General features: G+C 52.7%; 1 protein-coding gene across 1 annotated transcript; it reads left to right on the top strand.

Moving 5' to 3' along the window:
• The first annotated feature begins 961 nt into the window (after positions 1 to 961).
• Positions 962 to 19,107, top strand: LMOD1 (leiomodin 1). Its single transcript, XM_015650927.3, has 3 exons — positions 962 to 1,489; positions 15,600 to 17,183; positions 18,279 to 19,107. The coding sequence occupies exons 1-3, from the start codon at positions 1,229 to 1,231 to the stop codon at positions 18,303 to 18,305; spliced, it is 1,872 nt and encodes a 623-aa protein (XP_015506413.2). The 5' UTR covers positions 962 to 1,228; the 3' UTR covers positions 18,306 to 19,107.
• Positions 19,108 to 19,959: the final 852 nt, after the last annotated feature.

The raw sequence follows: 19,959 nt of genomic DNA, 5'->3' as shown, positions 1-19,959 counted from the left end.
TGGAGCACCTGGTGCCTATGTGCAGGGTGGGATCTGGCCAGGAAGACAAGCAGAGGAGGTGATTAGGCTGAGGAAAATCCTGGGGCAGCTTATTTTGTCCAAAAACACCAGAGGGCTCCTTGCTTGGATAAGCAGAGAGAGGCCTGGGAGCAGGCAGTAAAATATTAGGAGGATGATAAAGGATGAAGATGGCAGGATAACAGATGGGTACAAAATGCTGGACTTGGGGTAAAGCTGCCTGGAAACTTGGAGGGAAAAGCCTGTCTGCTGTTCCTGCGGGAGAACAGTGCCAGTAAAGCTTCTGGATGGACCAGGGAAATGGAGAGTTGGAGCTGCCAGCCAAAGCCCAGGCTTAGGGCACTGCCTGGACCAGGAGCAGGGGAGATTCAGCAATTCCATCTGTGTCCCCTCTTGGCGAGGGGAAGTGGGAGTGTGTGAGGAAGAGCAGCTGCAGGAACAGCCCCTCAGGGTCTGAGGGTCGGTAGGAGCTCTGACAATCCCCGGGGGGGTCAGGTCTGCGGCGCCGGGAGCGCTCGGTACCTGCTGCCTGCATCCCTCCATCCCTCCGATGGAACCAGTCTGCCCCAACACGACCCCCTCCAGCTCTTTGCCGAGGGGCTGAGCGCGTCCGCTGACCGCACCGATCCCACGCTGCAGCGGGATAAAGAGGAAAACTTCCTCTGAAGTGGGTGCTTCCTTGCCGATTTCAGCCAAGAGCTGCCACTGTCACAGCAGAGACTCCCCCATCCCTTCGGAGCTCCGCTGCCCACTTTAGGAGCCCCCCAGCCCCCATGGCACAGACTGGGCTGCCTCCTCCACCCCCCGTTCCCGGCCTGCCGGCTGGTGCATTTTTCCCTGTTTTCTCACTGGGTTGGCCCATTGCCTTTAAAAGGCGAAATGCTTCGGACTAAATTTGGTCATGTAGCTCTGCATGGTTCCCTGGAATGTCCTCGGGTTTCAGGCTCCTCTGATAGCTCCATTCCCCGCCTCCCGCCGGGCTCCATTGGCTTCCCAGCGCCCGAACCGCCACTGGACCCTGTTATTGGCCAACTCTTGGACCGAGGGGTGTCTCCTCTGGATAACCACCGTATCCCGGGCTGGAGAGCTGCTGAGATTTAACACTTCATCACCTGCTGCCGCTCGGGAAGCAGCTTTGGAGCTTCGGCTTGTTTTTTTCTCCTACTTTGGGTACCACACAACCGCCACCGTGTCTCGCCAGCGAGCCAAGATGTCCAAAGTGGCCAAATACCGGCGACAAGTTAGTGAAGATCCAGATATAGACAATTTATTGTCTACTTTGTCTCCAGAGGAGATGGAGGAGCTGGAAAAGGAGCTGGATGTGGTGGATGCGGACGGGAGCATCCCTGTGGACCGCAGCCAGACAAACCAATCAGAAACCCCCTCACCTGGCCCACAAAACTGTGACACGACGCTCAACCACCACGACAAGGACACCAGGAGGCTCCTGCAGCGGGAGCACTCGGTAGACGTAAGTGACATCCCCCAGGTGCTGCTGCGGGAAAGGTGGGAACACACCTCAATCCCCGCTGTCCCCCGGGCTGAGTGAGGGATGAGATAGAAAACTGAAAACCCGAGAAAGGCGTGCACTTGCTGAGGAGGAATAGCTGTTCTGGAGAGACCAGGCAGCTGGTCCAGGCACTCCGGGAGGGAACAGGGTGTCTCATAAAATCCCGGTGTTACTAGCAAGGCCAAAACCTGTGCTGGTGCCAGGAATTTTCTCCCTGCTCCTGCTCTAACGTCGCTGGGCAGGGCTGGGAGTGGAGCTCGGATTCCCAGGAGGCTGCTGGAGGGGCTGGTGCAGTGACAGCAATCCCATGGGCTGCGTTTTTTCTTTTTTGGGTTTTTTTCCTCCTTTGGAGATCTCCCGACTCTTGGTCCTTTCAGTTCTTATTACGCAAAAGATTAAGCAGTCTCTAGTTCTTGCGGAATAAAAATGTAAAAATGTATGCTGCTCTGTGGAAATCACGTTGAGGAGCAGGTTTTACCCCATGATGTTTGTTTTGTATTTATTGTTCTCTTAAAATTCCTTCTTTTACTTTGATTTGGGTACATTTCTCTCCCTTTCTGTACCTGGCAAGAGTTTGCTTGGAGCTCGAGAGCTTCATGTCAGTCCTTCTCCTCTTTTTGTGTTGTGCCTTAGTGTGAGCCAGTCTTACTTTTCTGTAACATTTATTAACCTCTGCACTAGGAATATTTGGTATGTGCTTTGTGTTTGGAAGCCTGGGAAGTATCTGGTTTCCCTAGTTTTTCATGGCAGGCTGAGCCAGAAAATGAAAGACAGTGACTCTTCAGCAGCTGATCCATGTGGTCATGGCCTGGTTTCATGTCACAGGCAGGATTTGCATCTGCTGTGCCGGAGCAGGGCTGGGGAGTGCTGGCAGCACAAGCAGAGCCAAGTGCTATGTGGCTACCCCTCTGCTCTGGCTCTGATTCCAGATCTATTCCAGGTTACCCAGCTGTACCCCGGGTGTTCCAGCTGGAAGATCAATCCATAACTACCCCAGAGCACTTGGAAATTTCTCTTTCTGGACATTTATGGAGATTATATAGGAGGGTCCTCTCCTGACTATGGCCTAGGCACCCTTATTCCCTTCTAAATACTGTGAGAAGTGGGAATGAAATTGTTCCTCCCCACCCCTGTCCTGGGCAGCCTGGCTCTGAGAATAAGGAACAGTTTTCACCTTCTATATGTGGAGCTTGGTATGGGCTGGAGGACAGCGAGTGCTGTGCCCCTCACTACAAGAGCTCCACCTCAATTTCCTCACCAGTGGAAGATTTCCCTGTGGTGAGGAAGTGCAGGTTCTACAGGACAATGCTATTATTTCTACAGGAAATGCTATTATGTGGAACCAGTCATCCCAGCGACCATTGTTTGGCAGGTGACCCCAAGAGGTGACCCTGAAAAGTCTGCTGTTTTTGGAGGGGGATACTTGGGTTTGATATCACTTGTGTTGCTGTTTCAGTATTAACTGTTGGAACATGAGAGGTTTATTGGGAATTGGCATAGGGAAGTGTCCATGACCAGGAGGAAGGGAGGAAATTTGTGAGTTTTGTTAAAGAGACCTGAGAAATTGCCTGGTTAAACATAATGTTGTTTGGAAATGCCTGAGAGTGTGTGTGCAGTGGCAGAGGACTTGGGATGTGAAAAGGGATGGCCCAGGGAGGAGAGACACCTCCCTACACCTGGGAGAGGGTATAGGGCTCTGGCTGGAGGGGAGATCAGCATGTGGGTCCTGGAAAAGCTCCTGCCACTCTCTGAGTTCAGGAGCTTCAGGCCATGGAAGACAAAGCAATTTGGTGACAGATCAAGTTTGTCAGTGAAAGTGGCCCCGTTTGATTGCATTGCAGTAACTGGACAGGGCAGAACTCACTTTCTTCTTCTATTTCAATCCCTGGAGGCCAAGAAAAAAGTATATCCTATACCCCTTCCTTCCTGCCATTTTTAGGATCTGGGATTAACACCTAGAAAATGCCAGCTTGCAGTGTTGGCACATCAGATCATGCTGGTGGTGGAATAGGGCTGTGCTCTACCATGGGGCCATGGGATGGGATGGGGTGGGGTGGGATGGATCATCAGACCACAGGAGCAGTCACAAAAAACAGTGCAGGAAGCCAGTGGTCTCCTCTCTCTGAGGAAGCCCCAGACAGGAAGCCCCTGTTTTGTTGTAGGATGGAATGAGAACGTGGAGCCATCCAGAGCACCCCAGGCAGGTGCTGAGCTCTCCCCCAGCTGCTCAGAGCTCTGAGGTCTCTGATGACAAATCCTTCTCATGTGTCAGCAGATTTCATGTTGTGCCACTCAGCACAGGCATGGTGGCTGCACTCCCACAGGGTTGGCATTCCCCCAGGGTGTGCAGGCATCACCCCATACATGTCCATCCCAGCCCCTCTCCATCAACAGCTCCCAGTATTCTGAAGCAAATCCAGAGGAGGTCACAGAGATGGCCTAAAGGCTGGGCCTCCTCCGATCTGGAGACAGACTGGGAGAGCTGGGGGTGTCCAGCCTGGAGAAGAGAAGGATCCAAGGACATCTTCTGAAGAGACATCACACACACATACATCTTCTAGATGTTCACAGGTAATTCCCACTGGAATTACCTTCCATTGCTTCCCTGACCCTGTGCCTGTGCTTCTCCCCCCAATTCCTGACCCCTGCCCCACTCACTCATCTGCTTCTGGCACGCAAAGGTTTCTCAAGATGCCTTAATTTAGGAATGCCAGGCACTGTGTTTGTGGTATCTCTTCAGTAGGGAGGAACAGGAGGGCAGATCCTTGTCCTTGAACTCCAGAGAGTTTGTTTGTCCGCAGTTCATGGAATCATGGTATGGTTTGGGTGGGAAAGGGACCTTAAAGGTCATCCCATTCCAGTCCTGACACGGACACAGACACCTTCCATTATCCCAGGTTGCTTCAAGCCCTGTCTAAGCTGGCCTCAGACACTTCCAGGGATGGGGCAGCCCCAGCTGCTCTGGGCAGCCTGGGCCAGAGCCTTACCACCCTCACAGGGAAGAATTCCTTCCACTATGTCATCTAACCCCATGTCCTGCCTGTCCCTCCAGGCCCTTGTCCCAAGTCTCTCTCCAGCCTTCTTGGAGCTCCTTTAGGCTCTAAGGTCTCCTCAGAGCCTTCTGCTCTCCAGGCTGGACACCCCCAGCTCTCCCAGTCCATGTCCAGATCAGAGGGGCTCCAGCCCTCAGAGCATCTCTGTGGCCTCTTCTGGACTTGCTTTAGAAGTTCCATGTCCTTCTTATGTCCTCCCTGCTGTTCTTCCATGCCTCCTGATGGGAATCTCTGCTGTGGGACATTGTGTGTTAGCTGGGATATGCAGGAATTCCTCCAAAGTGCAAAATAAGGTATTTTGAAAGGAAAGATTGAGTTCCTGCCCATCTCACTGTTCTTGCAGTCATTTCCCTGTTCTTGGACTGTGTCTCCAGGCACCTCTATTTCCACTTAAATATTGGGAGAAGTTGGTATATTTAGAAATATTTTTAACTACATAATAACACATCTTCTTAGTGATGAAAAGGGCAAACTAGGGTAACTAGGAAGCAGATTATAAACAGCCCAAAATAGACATGAGCTTTGCCCCAACCTTTCCACACTGGGCAGCCAAATTCCCATCCTGGTCATGGAGTAATAAATTAATCTTAATTTTGTCTTGCTAATGAGTGGAAGTATAACCCAGTTCAAGTATGGGGCTTGGACCAGTGCCCCTCTCTGGATGCACTCAACAAGGTCCATGCATCACAGGAGCTGGAATTAAATGAATATTCATGAGTAGGTAAATGAAGAGATGATTTCTATTAGCTCATGGCTCTTTACTGTCACAGGCAAAGATGTGATGAGAGAAATTCCAGTTAGAGACATGCTGCAAAGTTGATACTGTGGTATTAAAGTGCCAGAGGGAAGGGTTAGATGGGATATTGGGAAGACATTCCTCCCTGTGAGGGTGGAGAGTCCCTGGTAGGGGCTGTCCAGAGAAGCTGTGGCTGCCCCATGCCTGGAAGTGTTTAAGACCAGGTTGGGCAGGGCTTGGAGAAACCTGGAATAGTGGAAGGTGTCTCTGCCCATGGCAGGGGGTGGAACAGGATGATCTTTAAGGTCCCTTACCAGTCTAGGATTCCATGAGTTGCCTGGGGTACAAATGACTTGCTGTCACTTGAAATCCTTGTATCATGCCAGGGATTTCTGTCCAGAAGAGGAGAAGCTGAGTGTGCCAGGGCACAGGGGCTCTGTGCAGCTGCCCCTACGGGATGGGTTTCTCTGGGAGCTGAGCTGTGAGAGTAGATGGGGTCTGTGGGAGCTGGTCCAGTTCCTCTGTTGCTGGTGACATCTATAAAAACCACATGTCTGTGCAGAGAACACAGTTATACCCTTCCTGAGAACACCACATCCATGGGGTCTCTTCCATGGTGGTCTTTAAGGGAATGATCTTTAAGGTCCCTTCCAAGCATAACAGTTCTATAATTCCATGATCTTTCTCACTGGCATTTCGTCAGCCCTAATCACTCTCAGGGAACCTCTGCCAGATGGGACCTAGATGAGAAGTGCTATCTCATGGGAAGGATCTCCAGGTGAACCACACATGCCATGGACTAGTGCTTTGGTGGATGAGTTCTCCTTAGCAGTTGCCAAGTCCACAACAGGAGGTTTTACTTTTCAAAGAATTCCAAAAAATCCACCTGCAGCAGTTCTTTGCTTTCCTTGGACTCTTACCCAGCCTCACCACAATACCCTGGTGGCTCCCAAAACACCAAGCACCTGATGGCAGAGGCAGCCCCTCCTTGTGCTTTTCCTTCTCCAGCATCACTCTCTTCCCTAGGAATGGATCAAACCTCCTCCCCTCAGCTCACAGAATCATGGAATATCCTGGGTTGGAAGGGACCCACAAGGATCACTGAGTCCAGCTCCTAGCCCTGCACAGGACAACCCCAAAATCCCACCCACCATGTGCCTCAGAGAGTTGTCCAAATGCTCTTTGAAGTTCACCTGTAAGGGGAGGACACCTGGATGTCCCAATCCCATCAGCGTTCCCAGTCCTGCCTCCCAACAGGGCTTGTTTTCATTTGATTTCACGCAGCTTCAAGCACGGATAGCTGGGAAGTGCAGGGAGCATTATCCTGCTTATGGAGGGGAGTAAATCCAGGGCCACAAACCAAATTTTTTATGCAGATACTCATGTCGTGGGTGTATCCTTCCATGGAAGCCCAAGGACCAGCCTCCTGGAGGAGAAGACTCTGAACAGGGGTGCTGGATGCCATGGCAGCTCTGCACAGCCAGAGCAGGGTGTGCACAGCCAGGGCCAGATGTGCTCAGATTGTCCCTGTATTTTTGTCTCATGAAGGCTTCCCTGTAATTCTGTGAAGTCCAGGAGATCTCTTTCATTGCTCAGAAACGAAAACTGTTGTCTGTGCTCTGGTGTTTCATTCTGAGTTTCTGAAAAAGTCACAACAAGAGGAATGAGCAGCAGAAGCAGGAGCTGTTACCTGCAGCAGATGATAAAATGACCCTCCAAGGTGAATATAGAAGCAAGAATAATCCTGTGACAGCTCCCAGAAGGATCTGCAGTGTGGAGAACAGCTGAAAAAGCAAGAACACAGGCATCTTTGAGCTGCATTCCTAAAAAAATGGTGTGAGAAAGACCTTCACAGCTGGATCGGTGTTTTTGTGATGCCTTTGGGGGAAGAAGCTTTGCTTTCCTTGTTTTTCCTTTTGTGACCAGGGCAAGTTGCAGCACAAAATGTTCTCAGTGATGCAGAGCTCACACCAAAGGCACACACAAGTCCAGGAGATCCATGGTCCATTAAGGGCATGAGCAGGGAAAAAAACCCATGGATTCCTAGTCAATTGGGAAAGAAAAAAAAAAAAAAGAAGAGCAAAAATCTGGGTTCTATACTTACATAAAGTACAACTGGGATGCAGATAAATTCATAGAAGTGTTTGGAGTGTTTAGCTTATATGGGCTGAGCTGCCCAGGAGGTTTAATATGTGTTTATGTAAATAGACATGGAAGAGGAGAAGAGTTGGGTCCGTTATGTGTCCCTCTCTTTCGCTTGTGTGCTAAAACCATCTCAGTGACTCAGCTCCCAGCAGGACGCTGGGTTTAACCATTCATATTGCTCCATCCCACCCTTTGCTGTGTAGGAATCATGGCAGGATGGAGCAAGAGGATCTCAGTGTCAGGGCACATGTTTTGAAGTCAAGAAGGCTAGCAGGATGGCTGGGGACAGACACACCATGGAGGGTCAAGAGTCCTGCTCTGTCCTTTCCTCTTCCCAGAATGTGGAGCAAACAGGGATAAAAACCGAAGGAATTGGAACTGTGGAAACAACAAGAGCCTGTCCCAGCCATGGTGTGGCAGCAGGACCAGGGCAGTGCCCATCCCCTGTGCTGGCACTGCTGGGGTCACATCTTGAATCCCGGGAGCAGTTTTGGGCTGCTCAGGACAAGAAAGTCATTGAGGGGCTGGAGCATGTCCAGAGAAGGGAACAGAGCTGAGGAAGGGTCTGGAGAGCCCCAGGAGGGGCTGAAGGAGCTGGGAGGCTCAGCCTGGAGAAAAGGAGGCTCAGGGGGGACCTTCTGGCTCTGAACAACTCCCTGACAGGAGGGGACAGCCAGGTGGGGATCAGGCTCTGCTCCCAGGGAACAGGGACAGGACAGGAGGAAATGGCCTCAAGCTGTGCCAGGGGAGGTTCAGGTTGGATACTGGGGAAAATCTCCTGCATGGAAAGGATTGTAAAGCACTGGCATGAGCTGTCTGGGGCAGAGGAGGACCATCCCTGGAGGAATTTAAGAGTTGTGTGGATGTGGCTCTTGGGGACATGGGTTAGTGGTGAACATGGCAGTGCTGGGGGAATGGTTGGACTTGATGGTCTTAGAGGGCTTTTCCAATCATAGTGATTCCATTATTCTGTGATTTCCTGAAACACAACTGGAGGGTCATAGCCCAGGTCATAGAAGTGTCATGTGCAGCCTCTTGACCATGGCTTACACACAGCATTTGGGTCAGGATTTATGCTGCGTTCTGCAGAGGGCTCCAAGGGGTCCCTCGTCCTGACAGAGGCACCGTGGCGTATGTTGGACATGCCTGGCACAGGAATGAGCACCTGCACAGCCATGGAAGCCTCTGCCAAGGAGAGTGATTTGCCATTTGCTTCCTTACAGGGAATTCCTCAGCTCCAAAGAACCAGAGATGGTGACCCCTGGCATGCCCAGCTCTGTGCCCACTAAGAGCTCTGTCCTGGGATGCGGCTCCCATGTGGTGCCAGAGGCTGAGGAGCTGGAACTCCTGTTTCCTACAAACTATTTAAGGGAATGACCAGCAAACCAATGACCAGCAAAACTGGTCTGATTTTCCAGGTAGGCACCTGGAGCTTGGCTCATCTCACCTGCTTCAAGGTGAATCATCTTCCAGGTGACCACTGCCAAGGGGTGTCTGTGATGGTCCCATGGGCTGCTGGATGGGATCCATGGGATACCTGCACCAGAAGGGGGCCTGGAGACATGTCCATATGTTTCCAGGAGGCTGGGAGCAGGTCCTGCTCCTTGAACATCCAGCCCTTATGACACAGAGGATGGAGATAGGATTAAGACTCACTAGACCTGAATTGCAATTCTCCTGTTCCTAAAAATCTGATGAATGCTTTTTGTGGGCTTCTCACAAAGTGCACTGGGCAGAAATCCAGCCCAGAGGTGTTTGTAGTGTTAAATCACTGGTATTCCCTGCCCTTTTCAATGCCAGATGAAGAGGAGACAAGCAGGGAGAAGGTCTCTTATTGGGAATATCCAGTTTAGCCATGGCAGTGCCAGGAGAAGGGCTGGGAATACAACAAATAGAAGAGAAATACCTGGATTTCTAAAACCTGATTTTGTTAGAGGAGAATAATTTTCCATCTGCAGAGTATCCAGTGGCTTTACAGCTTTCTGTAAAATGGCTGTGTGTCTCCATGGAAGGGCTGGAGCTCTTCTGTTAAAGGAAACAAAGTCAAAACGTTTATCAGCCTTAATTCAGGGGGGAAAAAAGAGGCAAAATCAGGGCCAGAAGCTGCCCAGTCTCTGGAGAACAGCTCTGCATCTCAGAAAGGGGATTTTTAAAAAACATTGGCCTGAAACATGCAAAGACACAGTGCTATTTGGAGTCAGAGAGGTCTGGACAGAAAAGAAGGGGAAAAGCTGAGTTCCTCATTAAAATGACAGGATAATATGTGAGGTGGGACAGGGCAGGGAGTTGCTCACTTCTCTCTGGGTTTTAGCACACTGAGCGTGGCCAGGGGTCATGTGCATCCCAGTGCTGGAAGCTGAGGTCCTTTCAACCTTCCTTCATGCCAAAAGGGTCCCAAAGTGCCAAAAGAAACTCTTTGCTGCCTGATCCTCTCAAGGAGCCCTGGGGATGTGAGCAGGGTCTCCCACAAAGCTTTCCATGGTATCTCCTCTCAGAGGAGGAGGAGGGTTGTCCAGGGCATCCCAGGGTCAGCAGAAGCCTTGCAGTCGTGCTTTCTCTGCTCTGGTCTCTGGCAATCCAGGTTCAGCAGCTCCCAGGACATAGCATTTTTTCTGGGAATGTCCCATAGCCTGCAGGAGGAATTTATTGTTCCAGCAGAGGCTGGGAGAGAGGAACAACCCCTTGACCTGGGCATTATTCCCAAGTGTGCTGCTCTGGAGGGGTTGTGGTTGCTTTGCAAGGAGCACGGTTCTGGGGGGACAGTCTTTGTTGGTGGCCAAATCCATGTGCCAGACAGCCAGCATGGCCCTGCCACAGGAGCTGCTGGGAAGGAGGGAGGCTGTGGGTCCCCAGAGAAGGGTCATGGTGGGCTCCAGTGCACATGCAGAAACCATCATCAGCCACCTTGGAGCTGACCCTGGATTTGCCAGCAGTATGGGTGATTTGGATAGACCTGATCCTGGCTCGGGTTTCCCCTGTCACACTCCTGAGGTTCTCATATCACCACAGGATGATGTCTCACACTCAGCTTCCAGAGGCCCCTAGAGCTGCAGGTGACATTAGAGACCAAGCCAGTGTCATGGCTGCAGGTTCAGTCGAGTTTACTTTTCCTGGAGCCACTTTCACAGGAGCTGCAAGTGCATGTTTGGCGTGGGATCTTTTGTTGACTCGCCCCTTTCCTCATGGAAACCAGCATGATTTGTGTTCCAGCAGTCACCTGCACAGAGGAGCCTCCTGGATTCTTGAATCATGAAATGGTCTGGGTGGGAAGAGACCTTAAAGATCATCCAGTTCCAGCCCTGCCATGGGCACAGACACCTTCCACTATCCCAGGCTGCTCCAAGCCCTGTCCAGCCTGGCCTTGGACAATTCCATGGATGGGACAGCCACAGCTTCTCTGGGCAACCTATGCCAGGACCTCACCATCCTTACAGGGAAGAATTCCTTCCCAATATCCCATCTAACCCTGCCCTCTAGCAGTGGGAAGCCGTTGTTCCTTGTCCTTTTCTCCATGCCTTGTCCCAGGTCCCTCTCCAGCTCTCCTGGAGCCCCTTTAGGCACTGGAAGAGGCTCCAAGGTCTCCTTGGAGCCTTCTTTTCTCCAGGCTGGACATCCCCAGCTCTCCCAGTCTGTGTCCAGATCGGAGGGACTCCAGCCCTCAGAGCACTTCTGTAGCTTCTTCAGGACTTACTCCAGAAGCTACCTGCCCTTCTGACCTTGGGGGCCTTCTGGCTTTCCCCTTTCAGCCAAGCCCTCCTTGAACCCCAGTGGGGTACTCCTCCCTGGAGCCAGCACGGAGCTGCTCATTCTCCCAAGATTCCACCCTCACATCTTGTTCTTCGGCTGAGCCAAGCACACCCTGCCATGGTGGGACCATGAGGGACTCTTCCCAGGACATACCTCTGAAAATAACTGCAGGATGAGGAAAGTTGGCTCCTTCCAAAAACTTCTGCAAACATATTTCCATATGTCCCCTTTGCCAGGGACTGATTTAACAGCATCTGCTGGACCACCAAGTGCCCCTTTCCTAACCTTGGGTACAGTGAATCTCTGAGTAACACCTCCTCCCCTCCCTCCCCGTTCCCCTTTCCCTTGGAAATCTGCTGTGGGCACAGCAGGGTGACTATGCCCACATTCCACCTGAACAAACAGCCAGATCAATAACTACCATTAAACCAGCAATTTTCTACAGCAAAATGAGCTGTGGAGCTTTTGGTGCAGGAAGTGAGACCCTCACTCCACCTCCAGATTCACTCTCCCCATCCCCAGCTCTGTCCCCAGCCCCATCCCTTGCTCAGTGCTGGAGCGAGTGCTTGGATTCCAGGCAAGAAGTTCCCAGTCTCCTTTGCCTTTTAAGGCAACATCTGAGTGGGTTTGAGGGTTACAAATGCTAACAAGCCATGGCAATGCTCATTTTAGTCTATTTAGAGGAAACGGGAAGGCATTTCAGTTCATCAAAACACTGGTGATTAATCAACCGACTACCAGGCTGTTTTCATTAGGCTTATTTTTAAAGGGCTGACATGCTGTGTAAAAATATTCCCCTAATAAATATGCTTGTGACAGAGGGAATGGCACAGAGGGGGTGCAGCAGCACTGGTTTCCAGGTACCCAAGGTAAATATGCCAATGGGCAGAGAGGAGTGAGCAGGTAGAACTCAGGATGGCCATGAAGAGGGGACAGCTGGCCCTGGGCTGCAGGAGAAGATGTGCTGGTGGCCACAGGGACAGCCAGGGGTTTGAAAGCAGGGGGAAAGTGCTTTTCTCTTTCCTCTTCTCCACCCCTGCCACACAGCTCTGCCACAAAGCTCCACTTGCAGTTGCACTTCCAGCCTGGAGGTAAGGACTTTGGCATTATAACCAGTGGTGGGCTTTTGACACCTGAGGCTGGCACCTGCAGCATGGGCTGGGCCAGTGAGACACACCAAGAGCCCAGGAATGGTGGAAAGGCAGGAGGGGACAAGGACATGTTCCCTCCTGGGCACACATGTGGCCTCAGGCAGGACCTGGAGCAGACCTGCTTTGGAGATGTCCCCAGGTTCCAGCAAGGGATGGAGATGGGCCACAGTGACCCTTGGTTTTAGAAACACAGATCTAGTTTCTTGCCTGAATATTTTTTCCTCTGATTCTTCCCCCTCTGTGCCAGTGGAGCTGGGCACTTGCCAAGGGCTTTCCCAAGGCAGCTCCGCAGGAGATGAAGCAACTTGAATCCCTCTCACACTCTGCAACCATCCAGCACTTCTTCCAGTGACCTGCAGTTCTTAGATGGGATCCTTCGGATGCATCCCAAATTTGCTGGATGCAAATAATCCCACAAACGCTACCCACAGTGGCAGAAACATCTGTGATGGTCACTGCATACCTGTTGCACTCCCTTGTTCCCATGCCTGGCTCCACAGCTGGCTCCTTTTGCTCCATCTTCTTTTCCCTGACTTCTCCCAGCTCCCTCTCCTGATTCCTTTCCCCCCAACTCTTTTCCCACATCCCATTCTCTGGCTCCACATCTCTCCTCCCACAAACCTGCCCCATGCTGCAGCATGTGGACATGCAGCCACACATCCACAGATGGAAGCTTTAAACAGATAACAGGACATCTCCAGCATATGCTGCAGCAGCTTTCCCAAGCAGGGATTTGCCATGGATTTCATTTCCCTCCAGTTTCATTTGCTTGGAGTAAAGCATTGCCTTCTCCAAGCATGGGAGAGGTTGCTGGTCATTTTTACCAGGGTTTTTCTTCCTTTCTTCAAGATCTGCTCATCCCTGGCCAAAGCCTTTGCTCCTCTTGGTCTTGGATGTGCCCAGGGTGCTGAGGGGAGACTCAGAGCTCCCCAGTGTTAGGCTGGGTAAGCTTGGGCTGGGAAGGAGAACGATTTTTGGAGCAGTTGTTGCGGAGATGAAGCTTCTGGCTCTGACTCGAGGGGTACTCAGCCTGTGGTCACCAAAGGGTTGCAGAGCCCTTAGGAGGATAAATGTCCCTTCCCACAGGAACCTGCAACCTGGGCACTCCCAAACACCTTGGAGAGGCCCTGTTGGGTACCAGGAGGGGAACATGAGTGTCCTCATCCCACAGTCCTCCTGCCAGGGTTCGTCCTCCACTGAGGTGTTCAGGATGTCACTGGGCATCTGTGCACCATCCTGGTGCTGGGAACAGGCCACGGCTTGGTGAGAAGGAGCCCCAGCTCAGTGCCAGAGGAGGTGGCATCACCTGCTTCCTGCAGCACCTAGGACACTCTGGAAGCCACATCCCTGGTCCCTGGGGTGACAGCAGTGGGGGTTGTGTGGATGCCAGGCCAGGCTCTGTAGAGGTCTGGCATGAGCCTTCCTGTCCCTGTGCCAGGGAGCCAAGAAATCTCTTAACTAAATAAACAGCTCTCTCATCCCTGATGGCATCTGTTTATACACCAGGTACAAACAGTCCCCAGGGCTGCCCATGCACAGCCAGTTCCTTCCACAAAAATCTGTCCCTGAGGGCTGGCAGTACTGCCTGTGGGGAAAGCTCAGCCTTATGCTGCCCCAGATTGGACACCATGGAGCCACGGGATGAAGAGGAGGAGGCCAGCCTGACTGCAGACTGAGGTGTCAGGATTCAGATTTGGGGCTTCCAGGCAGTGGGTGAAGCCACAGTGCTGTCATAATCATGAGAAGGTCCAGGCAGATTGTAAAGGCATCACAGATGTATCTGCCAGAGGCATCTTCCTTCCTCCTTTCCCTGGAGTTCTAAAATCTCCCCAGCAAAGATGGTGCACCAGGCCAGTGGTGAGGACCTGTGTGTTCCCTAGCTGTGAAGAAGGGAGAAGGGCATTTAAATTGCCAAACCTTGATGTGAAATGGAGGTAGGATCCTCCACTGTGCAGCAAACTTGGTCCCAGTGTCAAATTTATCTGCCTTCAACCACCTGAAGCATTGGCTCCTCTCCCTTGGGAATGGATTTGTTTCATGTCATGGAGTCCCAGACTAGTTTAGGTTGGAAGAAACCTTAAAGCTCATCTCATTCCACCCCCTGCCTTGTGCAGGGACACCTTCCACTATCCCAGGTTCTCCAAGCCCTGTCCAGCCTGGCCTTGGATGCTTCCATGGATGGGACAGCCACAGCTGCTCTGGGAAACCTGTACCAGGGCCTCTCCACCCTTACAGGGAAGAATTTCTTCTCTATATCCCCTCTAACTCTGCCCTCCAGCAGTTTAGAGAGAAGGATGGGAACCATATCAAAGGTGGTTCCAATTCTGACGGAGACTCCTCCCAGCCCCTCAGCCTTGGCTGAAGGCTGCAATGAGGCATTGGCTGTGTCCAGCTGCTGGAGCTGGCTGTGGCCAGCAGCAATGCCCAGGCTGTATCGAGGGCAAGGGTCAGGCACTTTTAAAAATGACCAAATCTTCCCCCAGACTCTTCAAGTTAAGCCCTTGCTTCTTATGATTCTTTGGACACTGGGAGCAGATGTGCTGGGAAAGCAATAAATGCCATGCTCCCATTTCCTTGGTTTTCTGCTCAAAAATGCAAACTGCTGTTGAAAGGAGAATGGTTTTGCAGAGCCCAGGGTTGGAGTGAGTGCTGGGTCAGCAGTGTCACTGGGGACACTGCTGTGGGCACTCCCCTGCTTGCATACAGCTTCAGGAAAGTGTGGAGAATGTTGGGCTATAGACTGTGAAAAGCCACCAAGCATCCAGCTGGAAACCATTCAGGAAAGGTGGGGAGGTACCTGGAGCTCACAGGGAGACAGGCACTGCATCCATCTCTAGTTAGAAAAATGATTAAAAAATGATAACTTATAGGGGGTAGGAGGAAGGTGCCTCCTACAGCTTATTAGTTTATAGCCTTTTGGCAAGGGTGTCCTGCAGACCTCCAGAGCCCTTTGGGAGGGGGCTGGAGGCAGAAGGAGAGCAGAATTGCCTTGCAGAGTTGCAGCAGGACCTCATCACACCTGGGTCCTGTAGGCTCTGCCTACATTCAAGGCACTCAGATGCTGAACCCTTCCCTAGAGCTGGGACCTTGGCTGGGCCAAACATTCCTCTTCCAAAGGCCAGCCACAGGCTGCAGGATGTTCCCATGGGACAGAGGTCTGGGACAGTGAGACTGGGGTGGAAAGTCTGTAGGTCAAAGGCATCTGTTTCTGTAATTCCTAGGTGTTTTTCTCTCCCTAGGAAAGCAGGTTGAGCAAGAATAAGGGAGATAAAAATCAAGACGAAAAAGGAAAGGAATCTTCTTCCAAAGACCTGGCTCAGAAACAAGATACTAAAGTGGGGAAAGACTCCAAAAAGGAAGAAAGTGTTTCGAAAACAGACCTGAAAGGTAAAGCTGAGACTGAGACCAAGAGCAAAGAGAATAAAGCTATGAATGATAAAGTCAAGGCCATGGAGAAAAAGCTTATGGGGAAGGACAAGAAGGAAGAAGAGAAGGGTTCAGTGTTGAGGAAGGACACAGGGAAGGAAAAAAAGGAGGAAGAGAAAAGCTCAGAGTTGAAGAAGGATGCAGGGAAGGATAAAAAGGAGGAAGATAGCAGCTCATATTTTAAAAAGAAGGATGCAGGGAAGGATAAAAAGGATGAAGAGAAAGTCTCAGCAGAAAAGGAGGAGACAGAGAAGGAAAAAAAGCAAGAAGAAGATTCAGCATCAAAGGACACAGGGAAAGACAAAAAGGAGAAGAGTTCAGAATCAAAGAAACATCCAGAAAAAGACATTAGAGGGGAAGGTAAGAAAGAAAATGATAAAAAAGAAGAGGAAAAGGCTTCAGCTCTAAAAAAATCCAAGGCAGATGAGAAGGACGAATCCCAGGCAGAAGCAGAAAAGGCAGAAAAGGTGGAGGAGAAACAGGAGGCCAAGGCAGGAGCAGGAAGCAGCCCTTCCAAGCCTTCCTCCAGCAGCTCTGCAGATCAAGCCAAGGACGACGAAGCCTCCAGCATCTTTGACGAGCTCATCGAGAAGGTGAAGAACAATGATGCTGAGGTGACCGAGGTCAACGTGAACAACTCTGACTGCATCAACAACGAGACCCTGGTGCGCTTCACCGAGGCCCTGGAGTTCAACACCGTGGTCAAGGTGTTTGCCCTGGCTAACACACGCGCTGATGACCACGTGGCCTTTGCCATTGCCATAATGCTCAAGTCCAACAAGGTGCTGACAAGCATCAACTTAGACTCCAACCACATCACTGGCAAGGGTATCCTGGCCATTTTCCGGGCACTGTTGCAGAACAACACACTGACAGAGCTACGTTTCCACAACCAGCGGCACATCTGTGGGGGAAAGACAGAGATGGAGATTGCCAAGCTCCTGAAGGAGAACACCACGCTCTTGAAGCTGGGCTACCACTTCGAGCTGGCTGGGCCACGCATGACCGTCACCAACCTGCTGAGCCGAAACATGGACAGGCAGAGGCAGAAACGCCTCCAGGAGCAGAAACTGGCACAGGAACAGGGTGAGAAGAAAGTCCTCCTGGAGGTGCCCAAGCCCGGACCACTGTTGAAGGGGTCCCCCAAGGCATCCCCGCAGCCATCTCCCAAGGCTTCCCCCAAAAGCTCTCCCAAGAAAGGGGGGGAACCTGCCATGCCACCCCCACCTCCTCCTCCGCTCGCCCCACCACTGATGATCAATGAGAACCTGAAGAACTCGCTCTCGCCAGCCACGCAGAGAAAGCTGGGAGACCGGGCACTGCCAGTCCAGGAGAAGAACTCTCGGGACCAGCTCCTGGCAGCCATTCGCTCCAGCAACCTCAAACAGCTCAAGAAGGCAAGTGCAGGGCCAGGTGGGGCCCATGCACAAGGTGGGGCTGGGGGCTGGGGGCTGGGGGCTGAGGTCATAGCCATTGTCACTCTGGCAGTGTCCTTCTCTGGAGTGGGGTGTCCATGCTCCCAACCCCTGCAGAGGGGCAGATCCATCCCTTTGCCAAGCACATGGGGAAGGAAGATCCATCCTTTAATACCATCCCTGCAGAGCAAGGCCAGCATGTCCATCCCTTGGCAGAGCTCCTGTGTTGGGCAGATCCACCAGGATCCAGGGCTTGGGACACAAGGAAGAAGCCATCCATAAGTTATAACTCACTGGGTTCTTAATATCTTGTTGTGGCTGAGCCCAGGATGGCTGGAGAGGCTTCATCTGCATTTAAGCAGCTGAAACATTCCTTCATGTCAGCCCCAGCTCTGGGACTGCCAGATTTGACTAAGCCTTTTGAACTCTTTACATATAAGCGACTGAATGTTGTTCTGGGGGTACTGACACAGCACCTTGGGGACCAGCAGAGGGGTGTGGCCTACTTCTCAAAACAGCTACACAATGTAGGCCAAGGGCGGCCTGGATGCTTGAAAGCTGTGGCAGCAACTGTTCTCCTAATACCGGAGGCCCATAAATTCACCTTTGGGCAGCACAATGTCGTGAACATACCCCATGCAGGTGCTGGAACAAAAGGGCCTAATGCTGGTCCCAGCATGGAGCACTGAAACCTCTCGCACACTCCAGGTGGTTTATGTCTCTGCTGGGCTGTCCATAGGCTGGAGTGTGGGGACAACCAGCCTGGCCAAGAGAAAGACATCATTGAATGGTTTGGGCTGGAAGACCTTAGAGATCATCTTTCCTTTCATGGGCACAGACACCTTCCACTATCCCACATTGCTCCAAGCCTCATCCAGCCTGGCCTTGAACACTTCCAGGGATGGGGCAGCCCCAGTTTCTCTGGGCAACCTGTGCCAGAGCCTCACCACCTTCACAGGGAGGAATTTCTCCCCAGTATCCCATCTAACCCTGCCCTGGATGTCCCTGCACCATGTCAGGGACATTCCTGCAGCCCCTCCCTTTGCTCTCCCAGTAATGGGGTGTCCTTCCCTGCAGGTGGAGTTGCCGAAGCTGCTGCAGTAGGGAGCGGGAGGACTTTTTCCCTGCAGCCCATGGCAGACCCCCAGACTCTCACCTTTCTCATGACCATTTCCATGACAAGCCCTTTGGAACCTGCAGTGATCGACGCCAAGGAGCAGGGATCTCTCTGGGACACAGAGGACAGGCCAGGCCCAGCAGGACAAGATGGAGGTTGTATTTATTTTTTGATGGTTGTGAAGCCTTCAAGCTCGCTCTTCTACCAGCACCGTGCCCCGCTGGAGATGCCAAGAAAAGAGCAGGGGTCTGCAGAGCTGATCCTTATGGAAATCCCCTGTCAGAGCATAAGGAAGGGGTTTGACACCCTCTATCCAGGGTCCAGCCTGGGGTGAGCAGGAGTACCCCCAGCCCTGGGGTGGAGCAGGGGACACCCAGACCATCATCACATCACCACAAGATGTCTGGGTGGCCAGCAGAGTTTTGGGATTCAGGCGCAGCAGTGGCTGCAGAGTCAGGGGTTCATCAGGAGGAGTGGGAGGGTTGAAGAAAGGAGCAGCCAGGGAGAGAGGGGGCATGGAAGTGGTGGGACATGGGGAGCCAGGCTGGAGCCAGGAGCTTGGGGCATCTTGTACGCACCCACAGCACTGTGGAGGGACCCCCAGAGCCCTCAGAGCATGGAAATTAAATCCACCTTACAGAGAGTAGGGAAAGCACCGGCTCAACGGGTGCAGTGGGTTTTGGGGTCATGTGATGCCCACCCTCCCTCCCCATCCTTCCTGTCGTGACACCTTGATCACGATTTGTATGTCTGCGGCCACTGCATCAGCAATAAAGCTCACCCAACGCTTCCTGTGCCCCTGGACAACTCCACACCCCCTGACCCCAGACGGGGATGCAGGGGGTCTCTGGGAATGGACTCAGCAACCTCAGCCAGGGGCAGCTCTTCCCACACCCACACCCACAGCCCACCCTGAACTGGGCACTCTGGAACTACCCAGACACCCTAACCTGGGTGTCCCTGGTCACCCACCCAACCAAAACCGCCCCAAATGGGGCACCCAGACCCCCAGATGGGGCACCCTGCTGCTGCTGGACACAGACAACCAGGCACCCAGAGTCATGAAGACACCCCAACACTCTGGAGTCACCCAGAACTGGGCATCCTGAGACTGGCCCAGGGTCACTCCAAACTCCAAGGTAATACAGAACTGGGTGCCCCAGGGTCACCCTAAAACCCCTGGGTGACCCCAAAACTGGGCACCCCAACTCCCAGGGTTGCCCCAGGGTCACTCCAACCCCCTGGTGGAGCCCCAGAAGCGCTCTCACCCCTGACACCACGGGGCCGGGGCCGCTTAGGGGGTGCAGCAGCACCCGGGTGTCCCCTGGGGGCTCCCCCCGTCCCCGGGGCTCCCGGTACCAGTGAAACGCCGGTTTGGGGGGCATTTTTGAGGCCGCGCAGCGCCGTGGTCCCACTGGAAGGAGCGGTATCGATACTGGGGGGTCCTCACGGCCCTCGCCCCCGTACTCCTGCCCCTTGGGGCGGCCCCTGCTAACGCGGGACCCCGACCGGGCACCGCGGGGCCACTGGGACATCGCACACCGAGCATCCGACCGGTCCCGGGGTCAGAGCACCAGGGGCGTCAGCCGAACACGGGCGGTGCCACCTAAAACCACGGGGACCGGAGCTGACCGGAGCTGA

This window comes from Parus major, chromosome 26 (assembly GCF_001522545.3).
Source record: "Parus major isolate Abel chromosome 26, Parus_major1.1, whole genome shotgun sequence".
Lineage (NCBI taxonomy): Eukaryota > Metazoa > Chordata > Aves > Passeriformes > Paridae > Parus > Parus major.
This window is presented reverse-complemented; position numbering and strand designations above follow the sequence as displayed.

Coding starts and splice junctions, on each gene's coding strand:
- LMOD1 (XM_015650927.3), top strand. CDS start 1,229: ATGTCCAAAGTGGCCAAATACCGGCGACAAGTTAGTGAAGATCCAGAT. Junction 1,490..15,599: donor AGCGGGAGCACTCGGTAGAC/GTAAGTGACATC, acceptor TTCTCTCCCTAG/GAAAGCAGGTTGAGCAAGAA. Junction 17,184..18,278: donor ACCTCAAACAGCTCAAGAAG/GCAAGTGCAGGG, acceptor CCTTCCCTGCAG/GTGGAGTTGCCGAAGCTGCT.